Source organism: Cavia porcellus, unplaced genomic scaffold, assembly GCF_034190915.1.
Source record: "Cavia porcellus strain 051 isolate PalLab524CR breed Dunkin Hartley unplaced genomic scaffold, mCavPor4.1 scaffold_12, whole genome shotgun sequence".
NCBI classification, from domain to species: Eukaryota; Metazoa; Chordata; class Mammalia; order Rodentia; family Caviidae; genus Cavia; species Cavia porcellus.
The window spans coordinates 10,152,208-10,178,682 of NW_026947495.1; the positions used below are offsets into that span (position 1 = coordinate 10,152,208).

General features: G+C 49.7%; 1 protein-coding gene across 1 annotated transcript in view; it reads right to left on the minus strand.

Annotated features, from left to right (window-relative positions):
* Gypc (glycophorin C (Gerbich blood group)) overlaps nucleotides 1–25,163 on the minus strand; it is a 27,540-nt gene extending 2,377 nt beyond the window's left edge. Inside the window, exons 1-2 of the mRNA XM_023561106.2 lie at nucleotides 24,933–25,163; nucleotides 926–1,066 (exon numbers count right to left, since the gene is read on the minus strand). Coding sequence (XP_023416874.1) covers nucleotides 926–1,066; nucleotides 24,933–24,978 — 187 coding nt within the window. The 5' untranslated portion in view covers nucleotides 24,979–25,163. The remainder of the gene's footprint in view (nucleotides 1–925; nucleotides 1,067–24,932) is intronic.
* Between the last annotated feature and the right edge of the window lie 1,312 nt (nucleotides 25,164–26,475).

Sequence of the window (26,475 nt, forward strand, 5' to 3'; positions counted from 1 at the left end):
GGCAAAAACTAGAAAACTGACAAGAGGTGTCTGCTCTCTGCACCTTCAAAGGGATAAAATGACCAGGGTTTCTGACAGGGCCTGGGCTAGGGGGTGGGAAGTGTAGTTTTGACAGGTGCCCCTCACTCTGCCTGCTGCCTTTTACTCTGGAGTCAGGCAGGAGTGGACTTGGCCTTACCGAGGCCACGGAGCCAGTCAACAGCTTGGGTCTGCTGGGACAGGGAGAGGGCAGGGGAGTGAGGCAGAGGCAGGTCACAAACTGTCAGATCATGCCTGGCTTTGGGAGTGATGGGGCAAGGCACTGAGACTGGGCAGTTTCAGGAAGGCCTGAAGGGTGCAGGCTCAGGGCAGGGTTGACTTTGGCCATTTGCTTTGAGGCTACAGAATAAGCCTCTATCTTTCCTTGGAATTGGGTTTATTCAGGGGACTCTGGGGAGAAGTTATTGGAGAATGTGGTGTGGCTAAAACTGCTCCACATCACACTTTTATGGAAGAATTTCCTCAGCTTTCTTTGTCCTTCTTAGAGGAACTAGTGTAGGTTCAATGTTAATAATGGTATCAAAGAAGAAAAGGCCCAGGGTCTAGTGAGCAGGAGAAATGCTGGGTTAAATAAAATTGAGCAGGTGCCTTTGATGGCTTCTTGCAGCCTCTGGCTTTTTCTTTTAGTTGTATGAGCTGTTACTAAGCTAGGATCAAGGTGGGGAGAGAGCGTGTTTCCTGCCCTGGTGGTCGTGGCCTCTCTTGCCCTCAGCATGCTTCCATCTTCTGTGCCAGGCACCATGCTGAGCATTTCTTAGGACAGGACTCTTCCACCCCACAGTCAAAGCCTCCACTGAAGAAGGAGGTGGCTGATCATGGGACTCTCAGGCCAGTTCTTCCCTGGGACCTCTCCCAGTTGCCAGAAGGGACCTTCATGCGGGCTCACCTGCAATAATGGCGATATCCATTGTTGTGGGAAAGGCTATCCTTGCATCAGGCGCTGGCACGGTGGTATAGGATGTCCCTGGGTCAGGTGCTAGTGTGTTGCCATGAGGTGTCGATGCATAATGAAATACCGCAGAGAGTGCTGCAGAGAGAAAAGAGGAGTCTGATGGGATGGGAAAGCTGTTTGCACTAATGACACTTTGGCCTGAGCTCATGTTCTCTACGTACCTGTAAGCAGCTCTACGAAGGGCCCAGGCAGATAGGAATGGCTGCATGGGCATACCGATCTGACTGGGGCTCGGCTTGGCTGCTGCCCAGGCTGGAGAACTCTGACAACCCTTAGAATCACCATGTCAGGTACTTGGTGAGTCCCAGCTCTGAGACTGCTGCCCACACTGATGGATGCCTATCCGGTATCAGTGGGACTTAAGTGCGCACGGTTGGGTGTAACATAGGCCATCTGTGAAGTGTCTGTTCTTGCCAGGTTTTGTTGTTTTCACTGCCTTCAATCTATGCTCTCCATTGGTCCACACAGCAGTTCTGTGCACTCTGGTGTCACAAGCCTAGCTTTTCAGATAGAACACTGAGTCTTAAGAGATGCAATGAGCCTGTAGTCACACAACTCATCCAAAGATGCTTTGGGAGTTTCCCATCATTCTTACTTTGGGGTGCACTTTCCCTCTTGAAAACCCCTCCCTGAGACTCCTCCCCCAATCATTGCATCGAATCTCCTGGGGAGCTTGTGGCTATCTGAGTTACTGTGGTTTTCTGCAGCCCAGTGATTTGGCTGATGGGCAAAGAGCTTAGGGAGAGTGGGAACCTTGAGCTGCTGCAAACAACATCTCCTCTCCTTTGGGAGAGGAGTGAGAAAGGAGATTTATTAGACCACAGAAACATCATTGTTAACATGGAAATGCCACATTCCTATTACAGTAACTATGCATATTAAAAAGAGATGCACGCTTTCTAATAAGCATTTCCACTGAGGGCCACTGCCATGGTAGTGCTGTAAGGTCACCTTCCTGGGGACACTGCCTAGTAAGAAACAGGCGGTGGGTGTCAGAAGGGACATCAAAGAGGGGAAAAAGACCAGAGGCCCAGAACAGAAGAGCCCCGGTAAGTGGTCTGGGACCAGCAAAGAGCCCAGAGATAAGAAGGAAGACGAAACCAGCTATCAAGTCAGCAAGGAGAGAGTGCGCAGGCACCCAGAGGCAGGCAGGGAGGAAGAATGCTGATGACCCAAACCATCAAGCTCACGTGGACACCGGGTTCTGCTGCCTGCTGTGGACAATGCGGCTTGTGACTGAGTACCTAGCATGGGATATACGCAGCAGATATTCACTGAGGTCAGGAAAAATGCAGGGCTCCTGGACATATGGACAAAGGGGTAGGAGTTCTAGGCTTTCTTAGTCAATCACCAGACATCTTTCTAGTCAGGAAGAAGGGGGACACCTTTCTCAAGGATGGTTCCAGAACTCCAGTACTGAGAATTAATCTAAAGAGTTCCCTAGGTGAAGACCAGCATTTCTTAACTTAGTTTGTCTAGTAGGGCTAGCCTGTTTCTTTCTCTCTTCATATCAATCCATAATTGCTTACCACATACTAGGCAGTTCTTGGCTTTTCAACTTACTTTGGTCTTGAACCATTCCTTCTGGTAGGATTTATGATTGTCCCATTTTACAGACTGGGAAGCTGAATTGAGAAAGGTGTTATTATTTTCTCTGGGTCAAGGAGCATCAAAGGGGGTCAGTTAGAGCCCAGGCAGCTGGGCGTGGAGGTGAAATCCCACAGGGCACTGCTGGGGGGCACTTGGCAAGCAGGCTTCAGACCTACAGCCCCAGTTAGAGAAGCCCTTGGACCAAGTACCGGGGGTCAGTGAGGGCTCTGGTGAGTCTGACGTGGAGTGAGATGGCTGTGGGGAAGGGACAGACGCTGTTGAGGGTACAGAAAGTTTTCCTTGGCTCACACTGGGGTTTCCCCTTTTTGTTCCAGCTTTCTCAATGCCCTTGTGCAAGTGGAGTTGACACTTGACAGCTGAAATTCACTAACCAACTTTTCCTTTTGGTTGAAAAGGTCCATTGCATTTATTTTTCCTTGAGAATTTGCTGCTACTGTTCCAGAATGAATGGACACAGGATTCAGGTTTTGGGTTTCCAGTAGATTGGAGTGCCCTGCAGAATCAAGTGGCCAGCTCATTCCATACTCATTGCCTTCTCCCAGGAGCCAGTCACTGTTGACTGAGCTCTCCATATTCACCCACTCAGCCACAGGCTGCAGAAGGGAGGACGAAGGTCTGTATCCTGGGATCTGACTGCAGAGCCATAGCACATTGATATGAAAAGTTAGAATCTCCTGACTCGCTATGTGACAAAAGACCCCTGGGGCAGAGGATCACTGCAATTTACAGTGCTCACCTGGGCATGAGGATGGAAGGTACGCTGATTCCTGTGTCAACCAGACCTCCTGTGTCAGAACATGTTTGTCAGTCTCAAGGCCAAAATGAAGACCCCATAGCTCCCCTTGGTCACTTTGTAAACAACATCCTAATCCCAGGACACCAAAGTGTGACACAATGTAGTTATACTGCTGTGACAGCCTGTAAAGTGGTCCCGCTGCATTTCTCCTCTTGAACACTGTCCTGCTGCTGCTACTGTACAGAATGATTGTGCAGACACTGGTATGAGAAGCCTTATACTCTGCACCACACCATCCACATTGAATTCTAGCCATGTGACTGGCGCTTAGGGCCTGGCTGGCCCTGGGGGACATGTTCATTCCTACATCACTGAACGGACTCAGTGGTGGGAAGCAGAGTCAGGAAAGAGCATCTCTGCCCTGTGTGCACTTTGGAATCTTGCTCCGTCATTTTTCACATCTGAGCATTTGCTCTGGAGACCTGTTTCCGGAGGGGGCCGTAAAGTGGGGGAGATGTCATAACTCATCGCTAAGAGCACCTGGCTCCAAGTTCTTCTCCACGTATCTTCCTCTGCTATTATCCACAAGCACTGTTTTTAAATTAATAGGGTCCTATTTTAACACCAAAGCCAATCTGCTTTGGTTGAGCTATACAGGCCAAGTTCAAAGGTGCAATACCTTGTCTCTATTCTAGGGCCACACAATAAGAATGGAATCCTCCTCACCTGAGGATGGTGACATCAGGGGTAATCAGAAAGAAAGGTGCTGTGCTGAGCAGGATGAAGTCATCACTGCTCACACAGAAATTCTCCAGGGAGCAGCCTTTGTCACCAAACACCCTTCTGTGTGGCACAGAGTGAAGGAGAAGGGGTTATTGTTCTCCTGATCCTAGCAGACACACCAAGTCGAAGGGTTTTAGAAAAACCAATTTAGAAGCGGCAAGGAGGGAGTCAGAGGAGATTCTGCCCAGGACTGTGCGCTGGCTCCCAAGGGGGCCGCTGTGACTGGGAGCCGCCTGGCTGGGAGAAGGGGGCCGTGGCAGCCAGTGACTGCACAAACTCAGTCTAAAGACAACGCAGAGACCACCGAGAGGCAGCTTATTGGTTCTATCTTCTTTAATAAGAGAAAAATCTGCCCGTGAAGAAGTCAGTGTGACTTTAGCACATGGAGGAGACCCTGCGACTTCTAATTTGTGTCTGTTTCTTTAGTTGACTGATTGACACCAGAAAGGTGAACAAAAGCCTTAGGAGGAATGGAAGCTGAGAGCAACAGAGAAGCAGCAGATGACACCTAGGAGCAACACAGCATCCAGGGGCCAGGATCCAGAGAACCCCACTTCTGGACATAGTCCTTTCTTGAGACCCCAGCAGGTGGGCTCACATCTTCCAAAAGGCATTTCTTTCCTTCTCAGAACTCAGCCCTGGACTTTCCTCTAAACTTCCTCACATTTGCAGTGACACTTCTCCACAGGGATCAATGCCTTGTCATGGGCTACTCTGCTCATTTTTGGTTTAGGGTCTTTTGGCCTGACCTATGTAAGGGTGGAGCTGGTGGCTACAGCATCCAAGCTGGAGGAACACGGACCTCTGTTCCGGTGAGTGTGGACCAGATGCCTCTCAACCACTGACCTCTGCTCCTGAGGGTAAAGAATGCCAGTTCTCTGGGTGAATGGGCACGAACCTGCACAGAACCAGGTCGGGTAGGTGGGTATCCTCCAGGGGAAGAGCACAGCTCCTATTTCTTTTGCAGGAGCCAAGGGGAAATTGAGAATACAGCTGCACTCAATGAGAATGTGGGTTTGGTGCATAACAAGGGAACAAATTAGTGTACACACCATAAAACCAAAATTCAAGGAAGGAGGGGATTAAATGTTCATAGGAGACTCAGTCTCCTTCTCAAATGGTACCTTATCTACCTTTCCCATCTAGAGCTAGAATAACAGCTTCCTTGCTTCCTCCTGCCTAATAAGGTTATTGTGGGGCCGAGGAGCCAAAGCTCTGGTGCCCAGACTTGAGCATTGGAACTGCCTGGGGAATTATGAGGCCACAAGTCACTACCTCCTCCTGCAATGTGGGATTCTGAGTAGTCATCAGTTCAGAAGTGGAACCAGGAATCTGCATTTCTAGCACGTTCTAGAGTGCTGCAGATGCTGGTGGTCCTAAACCTCACGTTGAGAACTACTGAGCTCAGGACTGTGAAAGGTGTTGGCCATATAATCCAGTTCAAGCATTACACTCCACCTGTAATCTGGGAGCCTGAGGCCAAAGAACAAAAAATTCAAGCCTATTTGGGCTATTAAGTGATTTATTGTGATTCTATCTCACTGTGAAAAAGGTTAGGGGCGTATCTCTATACAACGCTCCTGGGTTCTTTTTTAGGTACCACCAAAAAGAAGGAGAAGGAGAAGGGAGGAGGATGAAGAAGAGGACAAGGAGGAAGAAGAGAAAGAGAAGGAGGAGAAAAAAAGCTTTGTAGGTGTACATCTCTGCATTCATTTTTGAGCTGCTACTAGAAGACAAGGACTGGATTTCTTGCTGTGATTGCCACCTTGACTGGTTCAAGAGACTACTGGAGACAGGACTGGATCATGGGGTGCTCTCCCAAGATCTCAGATGAATGTGCTGTTAGAGGTATGCTATTAGACACAGTCAGCTATGGGTCACAGGGTGTGTGTCTTCGGGTGCATTCTGCTTCCCGCCACCCTAAGTGAGCAGTTTGGCCTAGCTAGGTTCTTCTGCCTTATGTTCCTGCCTTGATCTAGCCAACCATGAACTAATACCTCTGAAACTGTGAGGTGAATTAAGCTTTCTTCCTTTAAGTAGAGGGTGTTGGGAATTTTGTTCCAGTGACCAATCCACAGGCATTAATTTCTGCCACGTATTTGTTGAGGGAGTAAGTGATGATGTGTAAACTGTCCTTTGACAGTCCAAGTAAGCATGCTAGCATTTTTATCTGTTCTGTATCTTGTATCACATGCTGAAGAAATGTCCTCCCTCAGATTCTATAAGTCACTAAACAGTCACTCCACAGATGTACACTAGGTTTTCTGTGACATGAGCTGCTATCGTGTATCATGTTCTCAGCATGCAGCTGGCCTCTGCAGAGTCTGGGTGACACTTCCTTGAATGTGCACACATGAGCCCACTGTGTTGTGCGTGTTTGCACGTGTGACTCAAGTTCAGCTTGCGAGGCCTCTATCCAGCCCAGAGCCACAATGAGGCCCTCCAAGGTCCTTGCTCTCTAGCTGGATTATGTGCACTTGTCTTTACCACTTCTCCAGGGGATTTAATTTGCTTTAAAAATCACATAATTGCATTTTCAGCATAATTAGGTACCTAATTACACGGCTAAATGTCCTCGATCAGGCTCTATGTGTAAATAATGATGATTTAGTTAGCCATGCTCTGACACTGGGTTTCTATCTGTCTGCATGCAGGGTATGGCCATGGGGTCTGACCGCCAGGAGCAGCGGAGTCCAAGTCCAGAGTGAGCAGTGCAGGGGGCAGGAGGAAGGGGAAGTGGCTTCTGCCACCTCTGCTCAAAGTTTTGAGGGAGCCTCCTGCAGGAGACACTGGGGCTTCCCCAAAAGGCATCAAGGAAGGACAGTGTGACCTAGCAATGCCATTGCCCATCCTGGAAGAGAGAGACAGGTGGAGCTGCAATGTGTAGAATCCTGGCAGGAAGGAGAGGAAGGGAAACAGGAAGCTGGGTGTCATTTCTGCTGCTCCCTAGAATGCTTCTCTTCCTCTCTACTGCTCCCTAGAATGCTTCTCTTCCTCTTGTATCTGGGGGAAGCCCCCAGAGAACTGTCAGTGCCTTGGGAAAGGATGTGTACCCACAGGAGAAAATCTATCTCCAGGGCAGGTGGCCGAGCTCCTAGAAGGTGCTGCTGTTGAAGGTCAGGTGGGAGTTTACACGGGTACAAGGCACTCTCACTGTCTGTGATGCTGAGATCAACTGTGGTGTGGACATGTCCAGTCCTAACTTCCTTACATAACAAAATTCCTTCAATAACAACCTGCTTCAACTGTTTTCCAGGGCAAGACTCCAGAATCAGCGCGAAGATGATTTGGAACTAGCTTTCTAAGAATGGATATGGGCAGAAGAATGTAGCTCCTCTAGTCAATGACCTTTCAATGCCATAAATTCAAAACCCGCTCACTGAACATGATAATTCCCCCTGCAAAGAAACATGGCTCCTGTGTAGAGGCAAGGTGGACCACTTGAAAGAACCCTAAAACTCCCCTTTTGTCATTGTCATCAAACAGCTTTTCTATTCTCCTCCCCCATACAAATCCCATCACTGTCAACTGATTAGGGAGGTAGATGTGAGTATCTTTTTGCCTCTTGGCTTCCTCACTAAGCTGAATGCAACAAAGCCATTTTGCTGCAAAACCCCCAGTGCCATAGCACTGGCTCTGCACGTAGGGCAGTGAGCCTTTGTTTAGCATCTGTGCTACTGTGGTGTGTCTCTTATGCTAGATTTGCACTGGCAGTGTGTTAGCAAGGTAGGGTGTAAGTATAGGGAGCATATCACTCCGGGTACACTAAAGACAAGGATGAATGCACATCAGCAAATGGCTTTTTACAAAATTATTTCCAAGTGCTCCAACCTGATGGGTGTCACACAGAGAGAGTGGGGTTTGATGCCACAGACAGTTGTCAAGAATCCCAGCCCTAGGTGCACACACCCATGTCCTCGCAGCTCCCACTTCCGTAGAAAAGGACAATGGTGGCAGCGCACACAGAGCACCCTGGATGGCCCCCGCTACCACACACAGGATTCTCTTCCTACTGTCTGTGTATTTACCAATGGCTCCTCCACATCCTCACACAGGGTGCCTGGCCACACACAGGCACACCCACAGGCCCCCACAAGCCTGCTCTGCACTGTGGAGGGTGGGGCACAGCTGGAGGCTCAGGGACTGGTCCCCAGGACTAAGGAGGGAAGGGTGTGGTCAGTTATCTTCAGTGACAGACCAACTTCCTGAGTTCTTTCCCAAAGGGCTGTACCCTGCTTTGTCCTGGGCTCCTATCTTCTGGGCCTCAGGGTAGGAAAAGTACTCAGGAAGTCACCCACTCACTTCCTAGTTTTGCATCTGTGCCAGAGACAGGAAACCTCTTTCCCATGGGGGAGCCCTTGTGCTGTCTGCTCTGTGCCCCACCGGCTGCTGTGTTCCTGGCTGATGAAAACACTCCACGGGTGCCTCACCCCAGCAAGCTCCTGGTTTAGCTTCCCATCCTCTATATTCAGGTCTTGTGATTTATAATCGCCCAACATACATCTTTTAAAAGCAAAGAAGCCATAAACACATACTTAACTCTGCCTCCTGTCAGCTGAAATTCCATGGCACAAATCAACTGCCATTTAAATTAAATGTTTCTTTCACAGAACATGATAAATATCTCAGAGACTAATCAAAGAAACAGACTTAGACCTAGTTTCATTTCAGAAATTTTTAGGTCAGGTAGCTTAAGTCCCACCATGAATTGGCGTCTCAGCACTAGCAGATATGGGTGGAGCAACCCAAACAAACACCAACAGGATACTGTGCTTATGACCTCCCCTGGGGTCTCCCATCTCAAGAGCAGGTTAGAGACCTAACATTGTCTTTGCAGAAGCTACTCTTCAGAAAGTTGCAGCAATTTCTTTAGTAAAGGCAGAGAGCCTGCTCAAGCAAAGCAGACCACAGTGTGAAGAGAGTTAAAAGGTCATGTTAGATTTCCCTGACCTTCGGGATTACAGGTGTTCTGACAAGTCAGGAGGTGTGATACAATTACTCGTATCTTTCGTAGTATTATAATTTCATGTTGAAAGATGGAACTTATCTATGCCTTCAAAGTGACTACTTCTGAATTTTGTTTTGAGAAAAATATAAGCTGAGATTTGAGGGGGAATAAAGGAAAGAATGTGAATGGCCAAATCCAGTACATGTTACAAGCTTATTTTCCTTTTTCTTGTCTTATCCCTTCTTCCACCGTCACTACTATGTTCCTCATCATTAATGTATTTTATTATTCAGCTGCTTTGGGGCAGTGAAGAGTCTTGACGACCAGGTGAAGAGAGCTGAGGCCTCTCAAGGAGGGAAGGAGCAGATGCTGCAGGTGTTAGATGGCAGAAAACGGGGTTCTTTAGAGATGCTGTAGTGGAGTAAAGCTGGGGAGAAGGGGTACTCACACTTAAAGAGAACTTGGGAGCTACAGAGAGAAAACCAAGATGCCATCTGGGGAGGACAGTGAGGACAAGGCTGTGGCAGCAGGCTGGGCTGCAGGGAGGCAGGCCTGACAAGGGTCCCACAGGAGAGTGACCAGAACTTCATCTGGGTGGTGGAAGAGGCAGGAAGGACACGAACGCCATTCTCAGTTTACATTTCCATTGAATTACTTTCATAATTACGTGATTTCATGTATTAAAATTGAACATGTGTCTCATATTTTTCAAATTTACATTCAAAACCAGATTTCTAGGGCTGGGGATATTGCTCAAAGTGGGACATTGGGGGTTCAATCCCTGCAAGAACAAAAACAAAACCTTACACACTCATAGTTAAACTCCATTCTACTAGGGTTGCTGGGTAAACTGGGACAGAAGTTAAATCTGAATTTCAGATAAACAATAAAATATGTCTTGATATAAGTACATCCCAAATACTCCTTGCAGCTGCACAGGTGGTTCAGCCCTTTGAACTCAGCACATGTGCCTGGGGTTTAACAGTCCCAGGTGCTTGGGAGCTGAACCTCTAAAGGCATAGCCCACTGTGGTCAAACTGTGTCTGGCAGCAGTGATAAACCCCTCAGTCATGCTCAAAGAGAGGAAGGCATGCTGGGCTCTTGGTGTCAGCAAACTGGGCCTCTGCCCTAACCATAGCTCAGTAGATGCTCGCTCTACCTTGATACCTTTCTGCACTTCGACTGGCATCTTAATTGTAAAATGGAAATCATGGCAACTGCATCATGAGGAACTCTGGCAAAGCTTGAGGGGAGGAATGATCCCACTTCCCTGGGAGACACAAACTTCCCCTGCCACAAGGAACCGCAGGGCCCACCAGCATGCTTGCCCACAGGTCCTCTCACTGAGCCTTTATCTGCATGCATTCTCAATCAAGCCTGCCCTGCCTTGGTTGTTAAAAACATAAAGGCCGTTCCTGGGTGTCCCTGTCCTACTTCCTAGTCACTGGGCCTCAGGAAAGGGTCTGAGAAAGCAGTCAGGCTGGCCCAAGCTATCAGAGTCAGCTGCCCGGCCCAGAGCTCCCAGGTGCCCCTGGAGCTGCCTGATAAGAAGCTCAGTTGCCTCCAAAGGCTTATCAGAGGCATCCTGGGTGGGAGCCCCATCCCTCAGGTTGAATACGGGAGGGAAAAGGGTCTCTGAGGAAATCCAGCACCCTTGCACAGCCTTAGGAGCTGCCTGTCTGTGAGCTCGAACTCTGGGACCCATTGGTGCAGATATGAGACAGCTACCCATTCAGCGATAGGATCCCCAAGATGATCCTCACAGCAAGGACCCTCATTCACCATTACTCAGGAATAAGCTGAGCATTCGGGCTGCCCAGAGTCTGCAGCACAGCAGACACCTGAGCTCCACTCAAGTCAACTCAACACTGTGTGTGTGTGCGTGTGTATGCACATGCACCCGTGTGTGATGCAATGGGGAAGAGCAAATAGTGCTGACTATGCAGCCACTTGATTAAAGAACCTAAAGCACACAGTGACTGACCACAAAGAGAAAGATGACCTCATCTGAGTTTGGGTGACAGATGTGGGCTACAAATGTAGAAAACACACAGATTCCAGTCCTGGCTCTGCCTTGGCACAGTTACTCCACACCTTTCCAAACCCCTGTCTTCAGGGATGCTCAGGATTCCAGGTTGGATTGGGACCTGTATTGTCAGCTTTCTGTCCCCGTAACAGAAACCTGGCATAACCAACTCATAAAGAGAAAATGATGATTCTGGCTCACAGTTTGCCAAGTCTCAGTTCCTGATCCATTGGCCCTGTGGCTCAGGGTCTGTTGACAGGCAGCACATCCTGGCAGGAGTGCACAGAGAAAAGCTGCTCCCTTCATGGCCTAGATGCAAAAGAGTGAGAAGAAGGAGGACTAGGGCCCTGGAGCCCTCTCTCAAGCCATACCTCCAATATCTTAAAGGGTCTGGGCTAGGCCCTGCCTATTAAGGATTCCACTTCATCCCAATAGCTCCAGGGACTGGGGATCAAGCCAGGGGTACATGGGCTTTAGGGAAACACCCAAGATTCAAACAATAGCAGGTGCTTGCTTTTATAATCACACTCTCACCCCAGATCACACAGACAGCTGCCCCTGCATGAAGCCAGCTCACTGAATGACAGTGCCCTCCACTGTGTTGGTTGTGGCAAGAACAGAAGGGACAGGAAATGTGAGCCCTACTTTACCAGCATCCTCAAGTGGCTCCAAGTTCAGAACATGCTCAGGTGGTCAGCCAGCCAGAGCTGTTAGGTGATGATCAATAGCCTATTAGTCAGGCATCTGTCATGTCAGTACCAACTGGACACCCATCCTGAGGTCTCTTTATATAAGGAGAGGAGCGCAGGTTGAGCCTGTGGGCTTGTGATTAAGGAGCTTTGCTCCCTGACATCCAGATAAGCAGGCTGTTCATGGGGTATGGAGCCGACAGAAGTGAACTTCCTGTCCCCTTCCTAGTTTTAGAACCCTGAGTGACAATGTGACTTGCCTCCCTGTAAGGTCTATGAATTGGCACCTCTGGTGTGGGCGGTACAAGTCCCGAGAGGGCAAACTCTTGACTATGGAGTTTTTAGTTTTGTGAACCCCTCTCTTCACCTCCCTGGTTTGGAGGGGAAAGGAGCCTATATTTTTGAGCTGTGCTTTCATCAGGCTTCTGAAAATTGTGGGGGGCAGGGGGAAGCTTGTACCACTAGTAGTAGACTGTGACCACACATGTCCATGAGACCAGTCATGTGTGTCACAGCTTTTTGTGGTTGTCTGCTGTCTGCCCCTGGGCCAGCCCTGCATTCTGAAAAGATGAGAAAGAGGAGCTTTCTCTGTGCTGGGCTGGTGTTGCATCAGCCTGGAGGTGCAGGCCAGGGTCCATGCACCTCTGCCCAGCCCTGGACAGGGCTTGTTCCCATGTCTGAGCTGAGCTCCTCACTGCTTCCTGAGGTCCTGTACCCTCTGGAGGTTGCAGGTGCTGGGAGTCAGGAGCCCCACACTCATATGTATTCAAGGCGAAGTGACATAGCCCTTTGACTGCAGGAAAGCTTCACCTGAAAGATGCAATCAGCAATTTCAAGCAGGCTTTGCAAGCTGGTCTGTGTATGAGTGTGTGTGTATGCATGTGCAAACTGGACACTTGGATAAGACCCTCCTGGATTGCCCTGATTCAGGAGTCTAGGAGTTCTCTATCATGCTCTTCCTCAAGGCCCTGATTTTAGCTCACTGCTACAGCATCAGCTGGTAGGCTGAAGGACTTTCTCTCTGAGAGTCATAAGCCTTACATCTGGGGCTCAAAGCACCCAGACTCAGGAGACTGCAGGAATCTAGACGCTATGCTGGGTACTGAGTGATGGCCTGTCCATCGGCTGTCCGCCAGCTCACTTCTCCATCTGTATCTCCTGCTCCTCTCCCCTCACTCTATCCTCAGGCCAGGTTTTGTACTTGCTGCCTGCTGCCGATGCTGCTCCTCTCAGATGGCAGTGGCAGACCCTTTTGTCTGCCACTCTTGCTTCCTTCGGGTCTTTCTCAAACACTCCACAGCGAAGCCTTCTCTCACCACAATCTTTGAAATCCCTTCCTGGCCTCATTGCCTCCTCAGCCCTTACCATCCTGACGTGTGCAGTGTTCCACCCATGTAGCTTGCATCTATCTGTCCAACTTCATTAGAATGTAAGCCCCCTCTGCCGTCACTGCTGGGCAGCCCACTGTCACAGGCCCAGGCCTGACACAACTGTGTTCAGTATTCATCTGTGGAGTGCAACTCCTGGGCCACAGCCACTGATGGTGGCAGAGGGAGGACCTGAGAAAACCACCAGCTTAGTTTCTGAGCAAACCTGCAGGCTCAACTCACTCTTCGTCCATTCTCAGTTAACGGCTTTTCTAGGCTTAACCCACTGCATCTGCTCTTAGTTACTTGCTTTTAGTTGACTATAAAAATCACCAGGTAGATAACAGTTCTGATAGTGGGGCAGGGGGGTGATAGCCTCTCATACCTGATTACATCCCCATGGAGCACCAATTACAGCACTTCCTAACCACCAGTCACCTTTCTCACACCTCAGCCTACAAACAGCTCCAAAGCCAGTCCTCAGGAGGTGAATGGGAGAGGTCTCCAGGACCTGCCACTTTGTTAAGAACTCTCTCTTGCAAAACTTGTTATTTCAGGGAACAGCATCCCATATAACAGGCACAAAGGCCTGGCTCAGTGACAAGAGCACAGCTTGGGGCCTTGATCATAAAACTGGCCAAATGGGGACATATACAACCCCCGAGTCTCTTTTTTCAAATCTGGAGATGACTGCTGAGGCAGGGAGAGGCTTTGGTAAGGAAAGGTGCATGGCGCCTGGCTTGATGCCTGCCATGTAGAAGCATCACTAGCCTTGACTTCTTGGTGGAAAGGACAGGAGCAAGCTGACTGAGTGCAGCCCCAAGGCTTGGGGGAGCCCAGTTGAGCACTCGCCCTGTACATGCCTAAGTGCAATGAGAATCTTCTGAAAGGCAGGGGCAGTGCCCTGAGTGCCTGCATTCACGCTGGGGTGGGGTGGAAGGAAGGAGGAGATGAGGGGGCAGTGGCAGATGAGGCGGCGAGGACCGAGGTGCTTCCTGAAGTACCCTGCATAGGCCTCTCCAGTGTCTGTCTCCTGGGGTTTCCCCTCTACTCATGAGGCTATGATAACCCTGGAGAGGGTGTGACAGGGCCAGCTGCTCTCTTGCCCTAGAAGTTGCACCATTTAGAGATTCTCCTGTCAGTTTATGTCCTGTGGGCCTCAGTGGTCTGCAGCCTCTGGTTTAAATCTCCGCATCTGAACCTCTTGCCTCCCAGATTAACATTCACTGAGTGTGGATTCCTCCTCCATGCCTTCTCCTTGAAAGGGCCCACACAGCAAAGCCAGGCTGCATTTTCAATCCAGGTCTATCTCACTCAAAGCCTCTGGTCCTGAAAGGGCACTCTTTTGTTTCTCATTGTCTTTTACAGAATCAGGGTCTTGTGTCATCTCTGAACACCCTAGGACATATGCATCAGCTGAGAAAGCAGAGACCAAAAGAGGAGAAGCCAGCACCCTGTGGCCACACTCACTGATCAGTAGTGAGGCCTAACCCACATTTGCTAGGCACACTTCGGTGCTTGGAATGGGCTCTCTGGCCAACTGTGCTGGCTGCCTAGGCTCTGTCACAGAAAGATTCTTGAGGACATCCTGACCACCGGGGGCATCAGGGTCCAGAAAAGGCCTAAGTGTCTAATCTGTGGGCTTGGCCAGAGGGGCTGGATGAGATCTGGGCAGTGTCCTGATACAGCTTGGGGAGCAGTGGGAGCTGCTGTTCAGAAAGAGCTGCCAGGGAGCGTGGCCGTCCAGGGTCAGGGAGCAGTTTTATCCTTGGGAAGGGCCCCATGGGTGGGGAGCTCAAGGGCAGACCATTTTTGGGCCACCAGGGTTCTGTGGGGGCAGGCGGCAGGGCTGCCTTTCCATCCTCAGACATTCACTACTCTGTCACTGCAGCCCTGGGACAAGGACCAAGAGGCCAGGACTCGGGTAATTATGCCTTTAAAATGGTGAAACTTCAGACATATCTTTTGTCAAAAGCACCACCCCAGAAACAGAGTTAGACAGAGACCAATAGTCTCAAGGATATATAATACCAAGAGCAGCTTGGAAGTGCCCTGGGTGGGGAACACAGGCAATCTGTGCGCGCAGGAACAGCGTGGACTTCACTGACTGTGACCATGGTGTCCTCAAAGATGCATCTGACTTCCTGTAGCACTGTTTATTTTCTCAATGAGTGACAAGAAGCATTTCAAATGAACTGTTTAAAAATAGCATGTTTCAAAAGGGTTTTCTGGGCTCCAGGCTTAAATAGGAAATGGCCCAGGGTAATTACCAAAGCTTAATATAAATAAATGCAGGTAGCCTATTCCAACCACTTTTCTTTCACTCCCCTGTGAATGGACACTTTGTTCTTTTGAATTCTTTATCTGAACATATGAAGGTTAGTGTCATACAGGGCTTCAAAGATGGTCCTGGGGCCAGGCCAACAGGGTTCATAACACAGCTTGCCACTCTTCTGTGCCCCTGTTCCCTCAAGAGAGGTAGCACCCACCCTGTTGCACAGCACAGCACAGCCTGCAGTGACAGGCAAATGCCACTAAACACTTGCTCCGCAGGTACAAAGGCAGCCACCCCTGCCCATTCCTAAGGAAGGGGGTCTGTGAATCAATGCTATTCTCTCCTCCAGCAGCAGCAAGCGGTAGCTGTGTCTTCTCACTGCTCTGGCTCTGCATTTTCAAACCTTTCTCAGGATGGAGCCATCAGAGGCGTGATCACCAGCCCTCTTCTCCTAGTCAACTGAATTAGAAGAGCCTTGTCTCTTGCATTTCTGGACTTCATCTATGAATTAGTTTGTAGGTTTGACAAACCTGCTAAAGAATAATAGGAAATAAAAATAATCACAACAGAGATTTTTAGCCACAAATTCATTTTCCTGTGTGCCTTCAGAGTGGGAACCTCAGGTGGCAGCTGCGTCTTTTGAAGGCCACAGACTCTGCATTCCAGAGGGGGCCAGTCCTGTTACAGGGCCTGAGCCAGGTGTGGCATGCAGCCTGTGCACTGAGTGTCTCTGAGTCAAGTTTAGACTTGCTTTGTTCTCCTACTTTCATGGGCCTTGCCTCTCAAACAGTTTGATAACAGTGCCATGCTCCCTTGTCTCTCCTGTGCAACACTTTGGTAACAGCAGGGACTCATGGGATTGAAATTGATGTGCATCATGGCCCCACACTGCAGTGCCCTGGCCTGGACACACCACTAGTGGATAGAAAAGCCAAAGACTCACATTGCCTGCTGCCAAGGGGTCCTTGCAGCCTTGCGACTTATCAGAAAAGTGATGGGCTGGGAGCAAAGAAACATGCATGCAGGAGTAACATCCAAAGTCTGCCCCAGGTATTAGTGACTGGGGCAGGGTGTGGTAGCACCCAAGGCAGGGGAAGGCTGATTGTGTCTTAGCAATGGACTCAGGTGTGTTCAGTGACAGAGGAGATGGGAGAGGCCAAACCAAACGGAACCAAACTACCTTGCTGGGTTCTCTCAATCTGTGTGTCTGTGCCTGTTGGGGTCTCGATGCTGCACAGGAACAGAACACATTGCAGACAGCCAGTGATATTGTACAATTATATACAGAGGCAGAAGCAGAAATTGTGACCCCAAAACAGTGGTGTACAAAAAAAGTCTCAAAAGCAACAGCCAGCTGGTAATGCAAGGCCTGAAAATGCTATGGGCTTTGGGGGCATTAACAGTTTTTTCTACGTGTCTTGGTAGGACCTAAGGACCATCCTGTCTGCCTTGTCCTAGACCAAACCAGATCTTGCCCTCTGCTCAAGCCTAAGGCTGACACCTGTCTGTTGCTGATGAATGAAAGATGACATGTGTGTGCACACACATGTGTGGCTACACCAGATGTGTGTATGTATGCTGATGTATTCTGTGGGGGAGGAAGAATGAATGGGAGACTATAAGGTCAGGATTACCATTTCTTCCTTCTCCTGACCCTTCAGCCCCATCATCAGCTTTTCCCACTCAGGGATCTCATGTACTTACAGCTGTTGTATTTTAACACCCACGCAGCTGCCAGCCTTGGTGTGGCATTCCAAGAATTGGCAGAGGCATGATTTCTCTTGTGCCTCTGCAGTAACCCTAAGATGCAATTGACCACTGTTTCTCTGGAGACAGTGGTTGGCCTAGGCTGCAAGGCTTGCTCAGCCATAAGCTGGCCTTTAGTAGCCAGGTGTGAGCTACCCAGGCAGTGATACAGTAGACAAAGAAATTCCTTTTGTCTTGAGGTCAGGGCTTTATGGGGCTAAGCAGAAGATCCGAGGGTTGGGGGAACCCCATCCCAGCATGGCAGGTAACAGAATCTCAGTGGTGGAGGCCATGAATTAGAAACTGGTGACAGTACCCAGGGAGGCCCTGGGAAAGCAACCTCTTTGGACCTCAGCTGCCGTATCACCACCCTGGAATTGACATCTCCAGGGTTAAACAAGGCGCCATATGCAAGGGTCCTCATTGAGTGGAGGATAATGGGCCCATGCCAAGCGCCATCCACTGCCTGCCCTTATGTATTCCTGCTAACACCTCAGCCTCAGGCTTTGCTCCACATCTATTCTCTGCCCCAACAGAGCAACTAGTTCAATCCCCAACCTCTCCTGGCTCCCAATGGGCCCTTTCTATCCAAGTCTCCCCTGCAATACCTCCTACTCATCAGGCATCTGTCCTGTGAGCATCTCCAAGTCACCCTCTTCTCAAAAGAGAATCATCCAACAACCTCTCAGCTGCGTTCTACAATACTACAAAGAATATGGATTGCTTCTGGAAAACTGAAGCAGGGCAAAGAACGCTGATTTGTAAACTTTTAAATGAGGAATAGACAAAGTTCATGGCTTAAAAGTCCAAAAGAATCAGAGAGAGAGAAAGAGAGAGAGAGAGAGGGAGAGAGAGAGAGAGAGAGAGAGACACACACACACACACACACACACACACACACACACACAGAGAGACATAGAATATGCATAGGGATGTGGTGTGGGACCCCTGAAGTCCCCCAGGGCCCTTCACCTAGAGGTGCCTGTACTCTCTTAGTACCCAATAGCCCAGGTTTTTTTTTTTTTTTAACTTGCAGTGGTTCTGGGCCTAGGGCCACAGTGTGACTTCTTAGGGCCTAGCTGCTTTGTCTTTTTGAGTCCTTTCATTCTCACAAACATTATAAATTATATTTTATGGTTGCATTGGTATTAAGACATATGACCTTAAAGGATCATTTTCTTATTTCTGATTTTAAATGAAACCAAGACACATTTGTGAGCTTGTAAATTCAACTCAGATCCTCTACCTTGTGCCTGAGGTCAAGGAGGGACCAACTGAGCCTCCATTGGGCTGGGGAGAGAAGAGAAACTCCTTCCAGGGAGGGCTGAGGCTCTCACGCAGCCTGTCCCACATACTCTCTGGCTTCGGTATCATCACATGCTAAAGGGAGATAAAAATACCTCTCCTGGGGCTGCTCAGGAGTGAAACGAGATAACTGATGCTAAGTGCAGCCTACAACTCTGCTTTGAGTAAGGGATAGTCACTGAAGGCAGGTTTGGAATGTTTGTGGAGCGGGCAAAAAAAAGAAAAAGATTGTAAATTTTAAAATGAGAATACTCATAGACTTCAGCCATAACTGAAATTAATTTCACTAAAACGAGAAATCATGCAGAAGTTGAGGGAAAGTGAATCAATAACCACATCAGTCCTAAGTCAGGATCCAAGGGAGTGAGGCTGGGGGGAGTGTTGGGGACAGGAAAAGCCCTCCTCACTAGAGGGAAGCCAGGGCCTCAGAGAACGCCCCAGAGCCCTGGCCTTGCTTCTCAAAGGGGATCCTAGAGAACAATGCTGGTGGGAGAAGAGGAAGGGAGAGACTTGGGGGCCTCCACTGCACACAGAGAGGGGTGTGGGGAGCTCCTAGGGTGGGTTCGAGCTGTACACAGCAGAGTACTGAGAACACTGGGCTTGGGCTGCCCAGGGCAGGGCCTCGCACAGGACTGGCGGAGAGTGTGAACACTATGCCTGGTTACTCTAGCTTTCACATCCATTCATTCACGTTTATTCATTCTTCCATGGGGAGTTGTAAAGATTAGACTTGCCAGTGGAGAACAACACAGCTGAAATGCCTGCTGTCAGATGGCCAGAGATGAGCTCTCTTCCCACCTGTGTGTGTAGGACCAGAGCTAGCTGCAGGTTTTCCCCAGCTGTTGTTGGCCCATGAACACGATGGTGTGGAGCCCACCATAGCAGAGGTCTGAGGAGGAGGTGGCCTTGACTGGTATGGGACTTTGCCCCCTGCTCATCGGGACTTGGGATAATGGATCTTTGTTTTTTGGTATGATTTTTAGTGGCAAAGGGGCAAAGGGGGCAAGGCTAAGGGGGCTTGGGGGAGTAGAGCTTTGAGAAGTGACCCAACACTCACACAGAACACACTTACCAGGGAAAGGCTGGTGTTAAACATAAGCACAAGCATGCCCAGGCACTGCGCTAAGAATTCAATCTATGAAAAGACATGGCATCCTTAGAACAAAAGGCTAGGGTAAAGTATTGTAGGATCAAGACTACCTGTACAATTTGGGGGTCAAATGCAAGAGGAAAATAGATGCCCCTTGCTGGAGAAGGAATTTCAAGGTAGTGACAGTTTAGCATGAAGCAAAGTGAGTACAGGCACCCCTAGGTGCAGGGTCCTAGGGGACTGCAGGGGTCCCACACCCCTGAGGCTGGTCCCGTGCTGGATAATGAGCTGGTCATACAGTGGCCCAGCTACTCCTCCATGATCATAGCCAGCTCGTCATGGGTCCATATCTGTGGATCCCAGAATCATTGACCAACTGGCATTATTTAGCCTTTTGTGACCAGCACACTGGCAAAGTGTATTTGAGCTAAGTAGATGTTTAAAAAAAAATACTGCAGGGAAACCCGAACATGGAGTCTGTAGCCTTGCTGCAGGTCACATATAGATTTTAACAAGTGTTTCTGTCAAATAGGCATTTGCAGGGTGTGAACTCTGCTGCCCAGAGAACAAAAGAATCATCAGCTGAGGCTCAGTGCAAAAGGTAACAGGCAGGACTGTTCTATCAGGTTGCATTTGGCGAGCCCTAATTTCCTTCTCTGAGACTCTGAAGAGTGGAGGTGCCTATTAGCTGTTGGTAAAATGTGAAGATTCTCCAGTCGGTGTCCACGGAAGGATGTGGCAGAGCTGAGGCCTGGAGTCAGTGAAAGTGCCCTGTCCAAGCCTTGCGTACAGTGCACGCAGGCACGGAGGGCACAGGCAAGGCTGGCAGTGGCCCTCTGTCCCATGCAAAGAGGAGATAAAGAGCTGCATCCATGTGTTGGGTGCAACAGGATAACTGAGGCAGCCTTGCCCTGGTCTTGCCCAAGATGGGCACAGCCCTAGGAAGGGGCTATCATTCCTTTGTAGGGATCACAGGGCTCTGGTAATGAGACACCAGGGGTGACTCTGCCAGCTAAGCAGAAACAAGGAAGGATGAAGAGGGGTCATCAGGAGTGAGGTGACGAAGAGGAGGACCTTGAGGGTGTTAAAGCAAGAGAAGGGCAGGGACCACAAAGCAAAATGGCACAGCAGGTGCCTCCCTGCTCCTCTGCAGTGTGCCAGTGCACAGGGATGGGGGGCACAAAGAGGAGTTATGGGACGGCCAGGTCCAGTCCTTCCACAGGAGAAGGAATCGGAGCTGAGGGCTGGACTCTAGTTCACTGGTGGAAAGGGCCCTTGTCAGGCTAAGGGTTGTAAAGGAACACTGCTCTGTGAGAATGTACAAAAATTTAAATTTATGCCACATTCAGGGTCAAATTCCCTAGAAGGTCAGAATATGAAATGACCTAAAGAAACGCCCAGATAAGATGAGAGGGAGACAGAGAAGAAGGGGTAGATGGCAGAGGGCAGGAACAGGATCCTACCCTGGTTGGAAGTGACTTTTGGGGCCTCCTTGCTGGGTTCCTAGCATGCATCTTGGTTAAGCTTCCTGTTCGTTTCCTTGTATTACTTCCTGACCTCCCAGCTTATGCCAAGTTCTCGCCTAGGAGTACTGAGCTTATGATTTTAAAAAGCACTTCCAGACTGCAATAAATGTTTGCTGGTCTTCGGATGCTGCTAGCTGAGTATTGGCTCTGAGTGTTGGTTCTAAGTAGCCAGTCCTTTGTGCACCAGGCCCCGAGGTGGATGTGTGTGTGTGTGTGTGTGTGTGTGTGTGTGTTGGGTGGGGGGGGAGATAATACATCATGGAGCCTCTCAGGAGGTCAGGGCCTTAATGCTACAAAGCGTGCCCTGAGCTGCTGGGTGGTTGTGGGATGCTCATGCACGGTGCAGGATAGTGGCCTGGGGATGCTGTAGCATTAAGGACTGTCCAGCACAGGACAAGAAGTGGGAGTGAGGCAACAGTGGTCTGGGACTGCATTATGTGCCTGGCAGGTCCTGAGCACCAGTGCCCCACAGGGTTCTTCTGGAGTGATTTTCAGGACAACCCTTGTGGAGAGCAAGACATCTCACTAAGCATAGCCAGTGGCAGGCCTCCAGACTAAGAGGACTAATGACCTCTTAGTGTGGGCTGGGGTCTGACAGCCTCTGTCTGCAACTTCATTGGGGACCTGAGAGCCCTGAGGCAGGTGATCTCCCCTGAGGTAGCAGCATTTCCAGTAATTCCAGTAGGTGTGTGTGTGTGTGTGTGTGTGTGTGTGTGTGTGTGTGTGTGTGTGTTTGTGTGTGTGTTGGGGGTGACTCAGGAAAGGCCCTGCAGGGATTGGCCCAGAAATAGCAATGTTGTTTTGTTATATTATAAAAGCCAAAGGCAAAAGCTAACAGGGGAGCCAGGCCTTATAGGCCAAACTCGCTTTGATAAATTCTGTTCACACCATCACTTCACCAGGCCAGGTTTTCACACTCTGGTCCATTATATGTCTCCTTCCAGGTGCTGTTATTATTCTCTTGGACAGATGAGAACACTGAGGCACATTACACCTCTCCTACAGCTGGCAGCTGGTAGTGTCCAGGCCCAGTTCCCTGCGTGGGCAGGGCTCTGATAAGCACTTTCCAAGAAAGTGACATGCCACCTCTTAGAGGCAAGGAAGCACACTTGGCTTCACTTCTAATTAGAGGCACATTCATTCCAAAGTGAAGACACTTTCTACTCATCTGTTTGGCCTTGTTACCTTAAACAAGGTAAGGATATGGGGAAACAGGTTACCCTTCAACATGAGAAACTGCTGCGATCATTAGCAATAAGACTTTAAACACAGTCTTAAACTGTGAGGTGGAGAAATTTATCTTTCCATTTACATGCAAGAGAAAGTCAGTTTACAAGGATTGCCATGGAAGCACTGCATCTAGTCAGAAAGAAATTAAGGTGTACATACACCCTAACTGCTCATTAGCCCAGAACTCGGTTCAATGAAAAACACACTCATACAGTTCATGCTCTGCAGTTCCAAGGGTGAGTTACTGAATGGTGATGGGGGTAACCCTTAAAATGTGTTCTTACAGAAAAATGCAAGAGAAAGTGGAATATATAAACAGGTCCCGTGATGCCAAATAAGAAGCAATTGTAAATGCACATGAAACTTTCAGAACGGTTCTCAACAATCAATACAACACAAGTGGCCTTGTGGTGGAAAGGCGTTGTCTTTCTCTTTCCTGTTATGAACTGTTTACCGTTCAAAATTCTTGTTTATTTCGTTTTGTTTTTTAGCTGGTGCTGCTGAGTCTATAGTGCTTGCTCAGACACTGGAATGAGCCCCCAGAAATGGATCTCTCTTTCTTTGATCTCCTCTCCATTTCTCCCTCTCCCTCTCTTTCTCTCTCTTTCCCTCTCTCTCTGCCTGTCTCTGATCTCTCTCTCTCTCTCTCTCTCTCTCTCTCTCTCTCTCTCTCTCACACACACACACACACACACACACACACACACACACACACTCTTCAGACATCACAACAGGCAAATCAACTCTCAAGCCTCAACCCTGCAGAGGAGGCTTCTTCCTCCTTGTGGTCACAGGGTTTACTGGCTCCAACTATAAACACAGAATATCTCTTACCCACACTCCTTTGCTTTCCAGAGTGCTTTGCCAGTCCCCAAAATACTTGCCCAACCAAAGACACCCTGGGAAGGTCCAGCTGCTGGACTGCTGACTGTGCCAGCCCCGTGTGACTCCTAGTACTCCGCCAATATCGGGAAGGATTGAGCAATGGCTGTGATAGAATTTCATCTGGCACTTAATACAACTCTCCCTGCTTTTGCCAGAGGCAGAAGCAAATTCTATATAAAGCTGCCAAACCTGGATGTCTCTTTGCTGTGTTGACCCCTTCTAAGGAAAGAGAAGGCAATGGGGGTCTGCTGTGCATGATATTCTTGCAAAAACCATGGCATTCAGGCCTGGGAGACTTGGGAGTGGGGACCCAGCTAAGCAGAGCAGGCTGGGCCCAGGGATGCAGCTTCTTTCCACTCCAGCTTCTAGTTTGTAGCTATGTAAACTGAGACAGGATATAGACACATCCTGTCTGAGTTAACAGTGAGAAACAGGGCCCCACAGGAGGGATCCTGCCATAAATCAGATCTCAGTGGTAATCTAGGATGGAATGCAAGTTGAGGCTACCTTCCCATCAGTCCCAGAAAGGAGGTGTTTGAAATGGAGGACTTCCCAGGGTTGGGGAAGGAGTGGGCTGTCCTCTTCAGGTTGGGGGAGGGCTGCAGCCTGCACTTCCTCAGTGCCTGCACCGAGGTGACCACAGTGGCTTCTGTCTCCCATCTCCTTAGCCCAGGCCCTGGTACTCATGCCTGTAGAGAGACTCATGAGCACCAACACAGGGCTGCACTTCTCAGGCAAAGTTAATACTCAGTTGCCTGACATTTCCTGAGCTCTGGCTATGCACATCTCTGGACTGTGCTATTTATGCGGGCTTAACTCTTATAGCCCAGTGGGAGGAGGAATGTCCTGTGTTGAGTCTCATTTTGCAGGTGATGAAGCCCAAGTTAAGCAGATTTACTTGCCAATAAATGGCATGAATGATTCCAGTACAGATCAAGAGGCCCAGGCCTCCACCTAGGGTTGGGGTAGTGTGCACCTGCACTGACACCCTGGGGTTCCGGTGCAAGCAATGTGGTGCACACCTGCAGATCGAAGCGCTCCCCACCCACACCCAGGCTGGGGAACATGATGATGCCTGGTTACTACCCTCATTTTAAAGATTTAGGGAAAGTCTGTGTCTCATTGTCATAGTAACATCTTAATGTGGCCATAGTGTAGATTAGACCATCTCCCCTCTATCTCTATTTGTCCTAACCAAGGCAGTGGGGGCGGGGGGGGGCGACCAACAGTCAATATTTTAAAATACAACTTTAGTTTCTCTCCCAAAAGCCCAGTGGCAGCCCAAAAGAAGCCCAGCAATGCCTCCCGTGCCTGGGATTCCCCATCAGCAAGAAAACGTGTGCTGATTAAAACAGAAAACAAACAGAACTCAGCAGTAGTTTTAGGAACTCTCACAGGGCAAAGTCAGGGGATCCCCGAACTTGTGCGCGCCTCTGGGAAGGCGGCCCAGGGTGCAGCAGCCAGGAAGGCGACCTGTTTCTGCACGGGTGGCCCCTGGCTGCTCCGGGCCTGGCCGTTACCAGGCATCCCCCCTGTCCTGGGGACACAAATCCTGGCCCCACACAAAGAACAGAGAGCGAGTGGGCGTACGGCGCGCGGCCCGGGCCCCGGCCTCTCCCGGCTCAGGGCGCAGGAAGGGGACCCTGCCAGGCCGGGTTAGTGCGGGCGCGAGCGGGCCGGGCCGCGGTCAGCCCGCCCAGGCCCGGGTCCCCCGGGATACTCACCAGGCGGCGAGGACGGCCGGGACGTCGTGGCGCTCAGGCTGCTCATGGCGAGGCTCCTGCGCGGGCGCGCTGGCGGGGAGCAGCAGCCCGTCCCCGAAGTCCCCCCGCGCTCCGCGCCGCCCCGGCCAGGGAGGGGCTCGGCCCAGATAGGCCGGGCGGCCGCAGTCCGCTCCGCACCAGCAGGTCCCCACCCCCGGCGGAAACGCGGCCGCCCACTTTCAACTCTTCTGCGCTTCAACTTCCCGCGCAACTCTTTCTATTTCAACTCCTCCTCCTCCTCTTCCTCCTCCTCTTTCTCCTCTTCCTCCTCCTTCTCCACTTCCTCCATCTCTTTCTCCTCCTTATTTTTTTCCCGTTTCCATCTACAACTGTCAGATGCAGAGGCTGAACTTGAAAATTCCTCTTGAAAACTCAGAACCTGCCCGCGGTGGCCAGGCTGGGTACCTTGGGCAGGCGTGCACGCCGCGCTGACTCACACTGGAGCCTCACTTGATGCTCCGCAGCCTGACAGCCGCCGGGCCTCCCTGAGCCAGCCCAGCCCCGGGGGTGAAATCTTTTGAAATCTCTTTTTACTTATCAGATAATAACTACGTATTAATGGGATACTTGCAGTACTTCAGTACAACACTGGAGGTGCGGATCCAACCAAGGCCTGTGGCGTTGAGCTCAGCTCTTCTAGGTCTTCATAAAATACTCCGTCGCTTTTTGTGAATTTGAGTTATGCTGTTCACAGAAGAAATTGTCTCCCTTTACCCACTCTCCCTCCTCCCTACCTTTCCTGGCCACGGTAAGTTCTGCAGCGCTCTGCCCACCTTCCAACCCCCCTTTTTCTGCAAACAGGCAGGATTTGCTTTTCTGTGGCATAGTTTGCTTCACACCATGTTCTCCCCTCTGATCCATTTTGCTGCGAATGGCAGAATTTCATTCTTCTTTCACGGAATAATGTTTCTTTGTGCACACACAACATGTTTTCTTTATCACTCACCCACCAGTGAACGCTTAAGTTGATCGCATTTCTTGGCTACGGGTCAGGAGGCTGTAGTACTCTGGGGCCTGGGTATCTCTAACACATTGGTCTGATTTTCTTTGGCTGTACATCCAGAAGGGAAAAGGCTGGGTTGCACTGGAGCCCTACTTCCAATTTTTGAGGAACCTCTGTACTGCTAGCCACAATGACTATTAATTTAATTCCCACCGGCGTTGTGTGAGCCCTTTTCCTCTGCATACTTGCCAGCTTCTGCTGCTTTTTGTTTTTGATCATTGTCATTCTGATGGTGATGAAATGGGGTCTCATGTTTTCATTTTCATGCTGGCAAAGGTGGTTTTTTTTGATATATTTGTTGGCCATTTGTATTTTTTTTGAAAAATGTTTATTCAGATCATTCACTTACTTTTAAGTAGATTTTGTCATTGTGGGTTTGTTTGCTTGCTTCTTGAGTCTTCTGGATATTAATTGGTTACCAGATGCCTAGTTTGCAAATATTTTCTCCCCTTCTCTGGGCTGTCTTTTCACTCTGTTGGCTGTTTCCTTTTCTACTTGGAA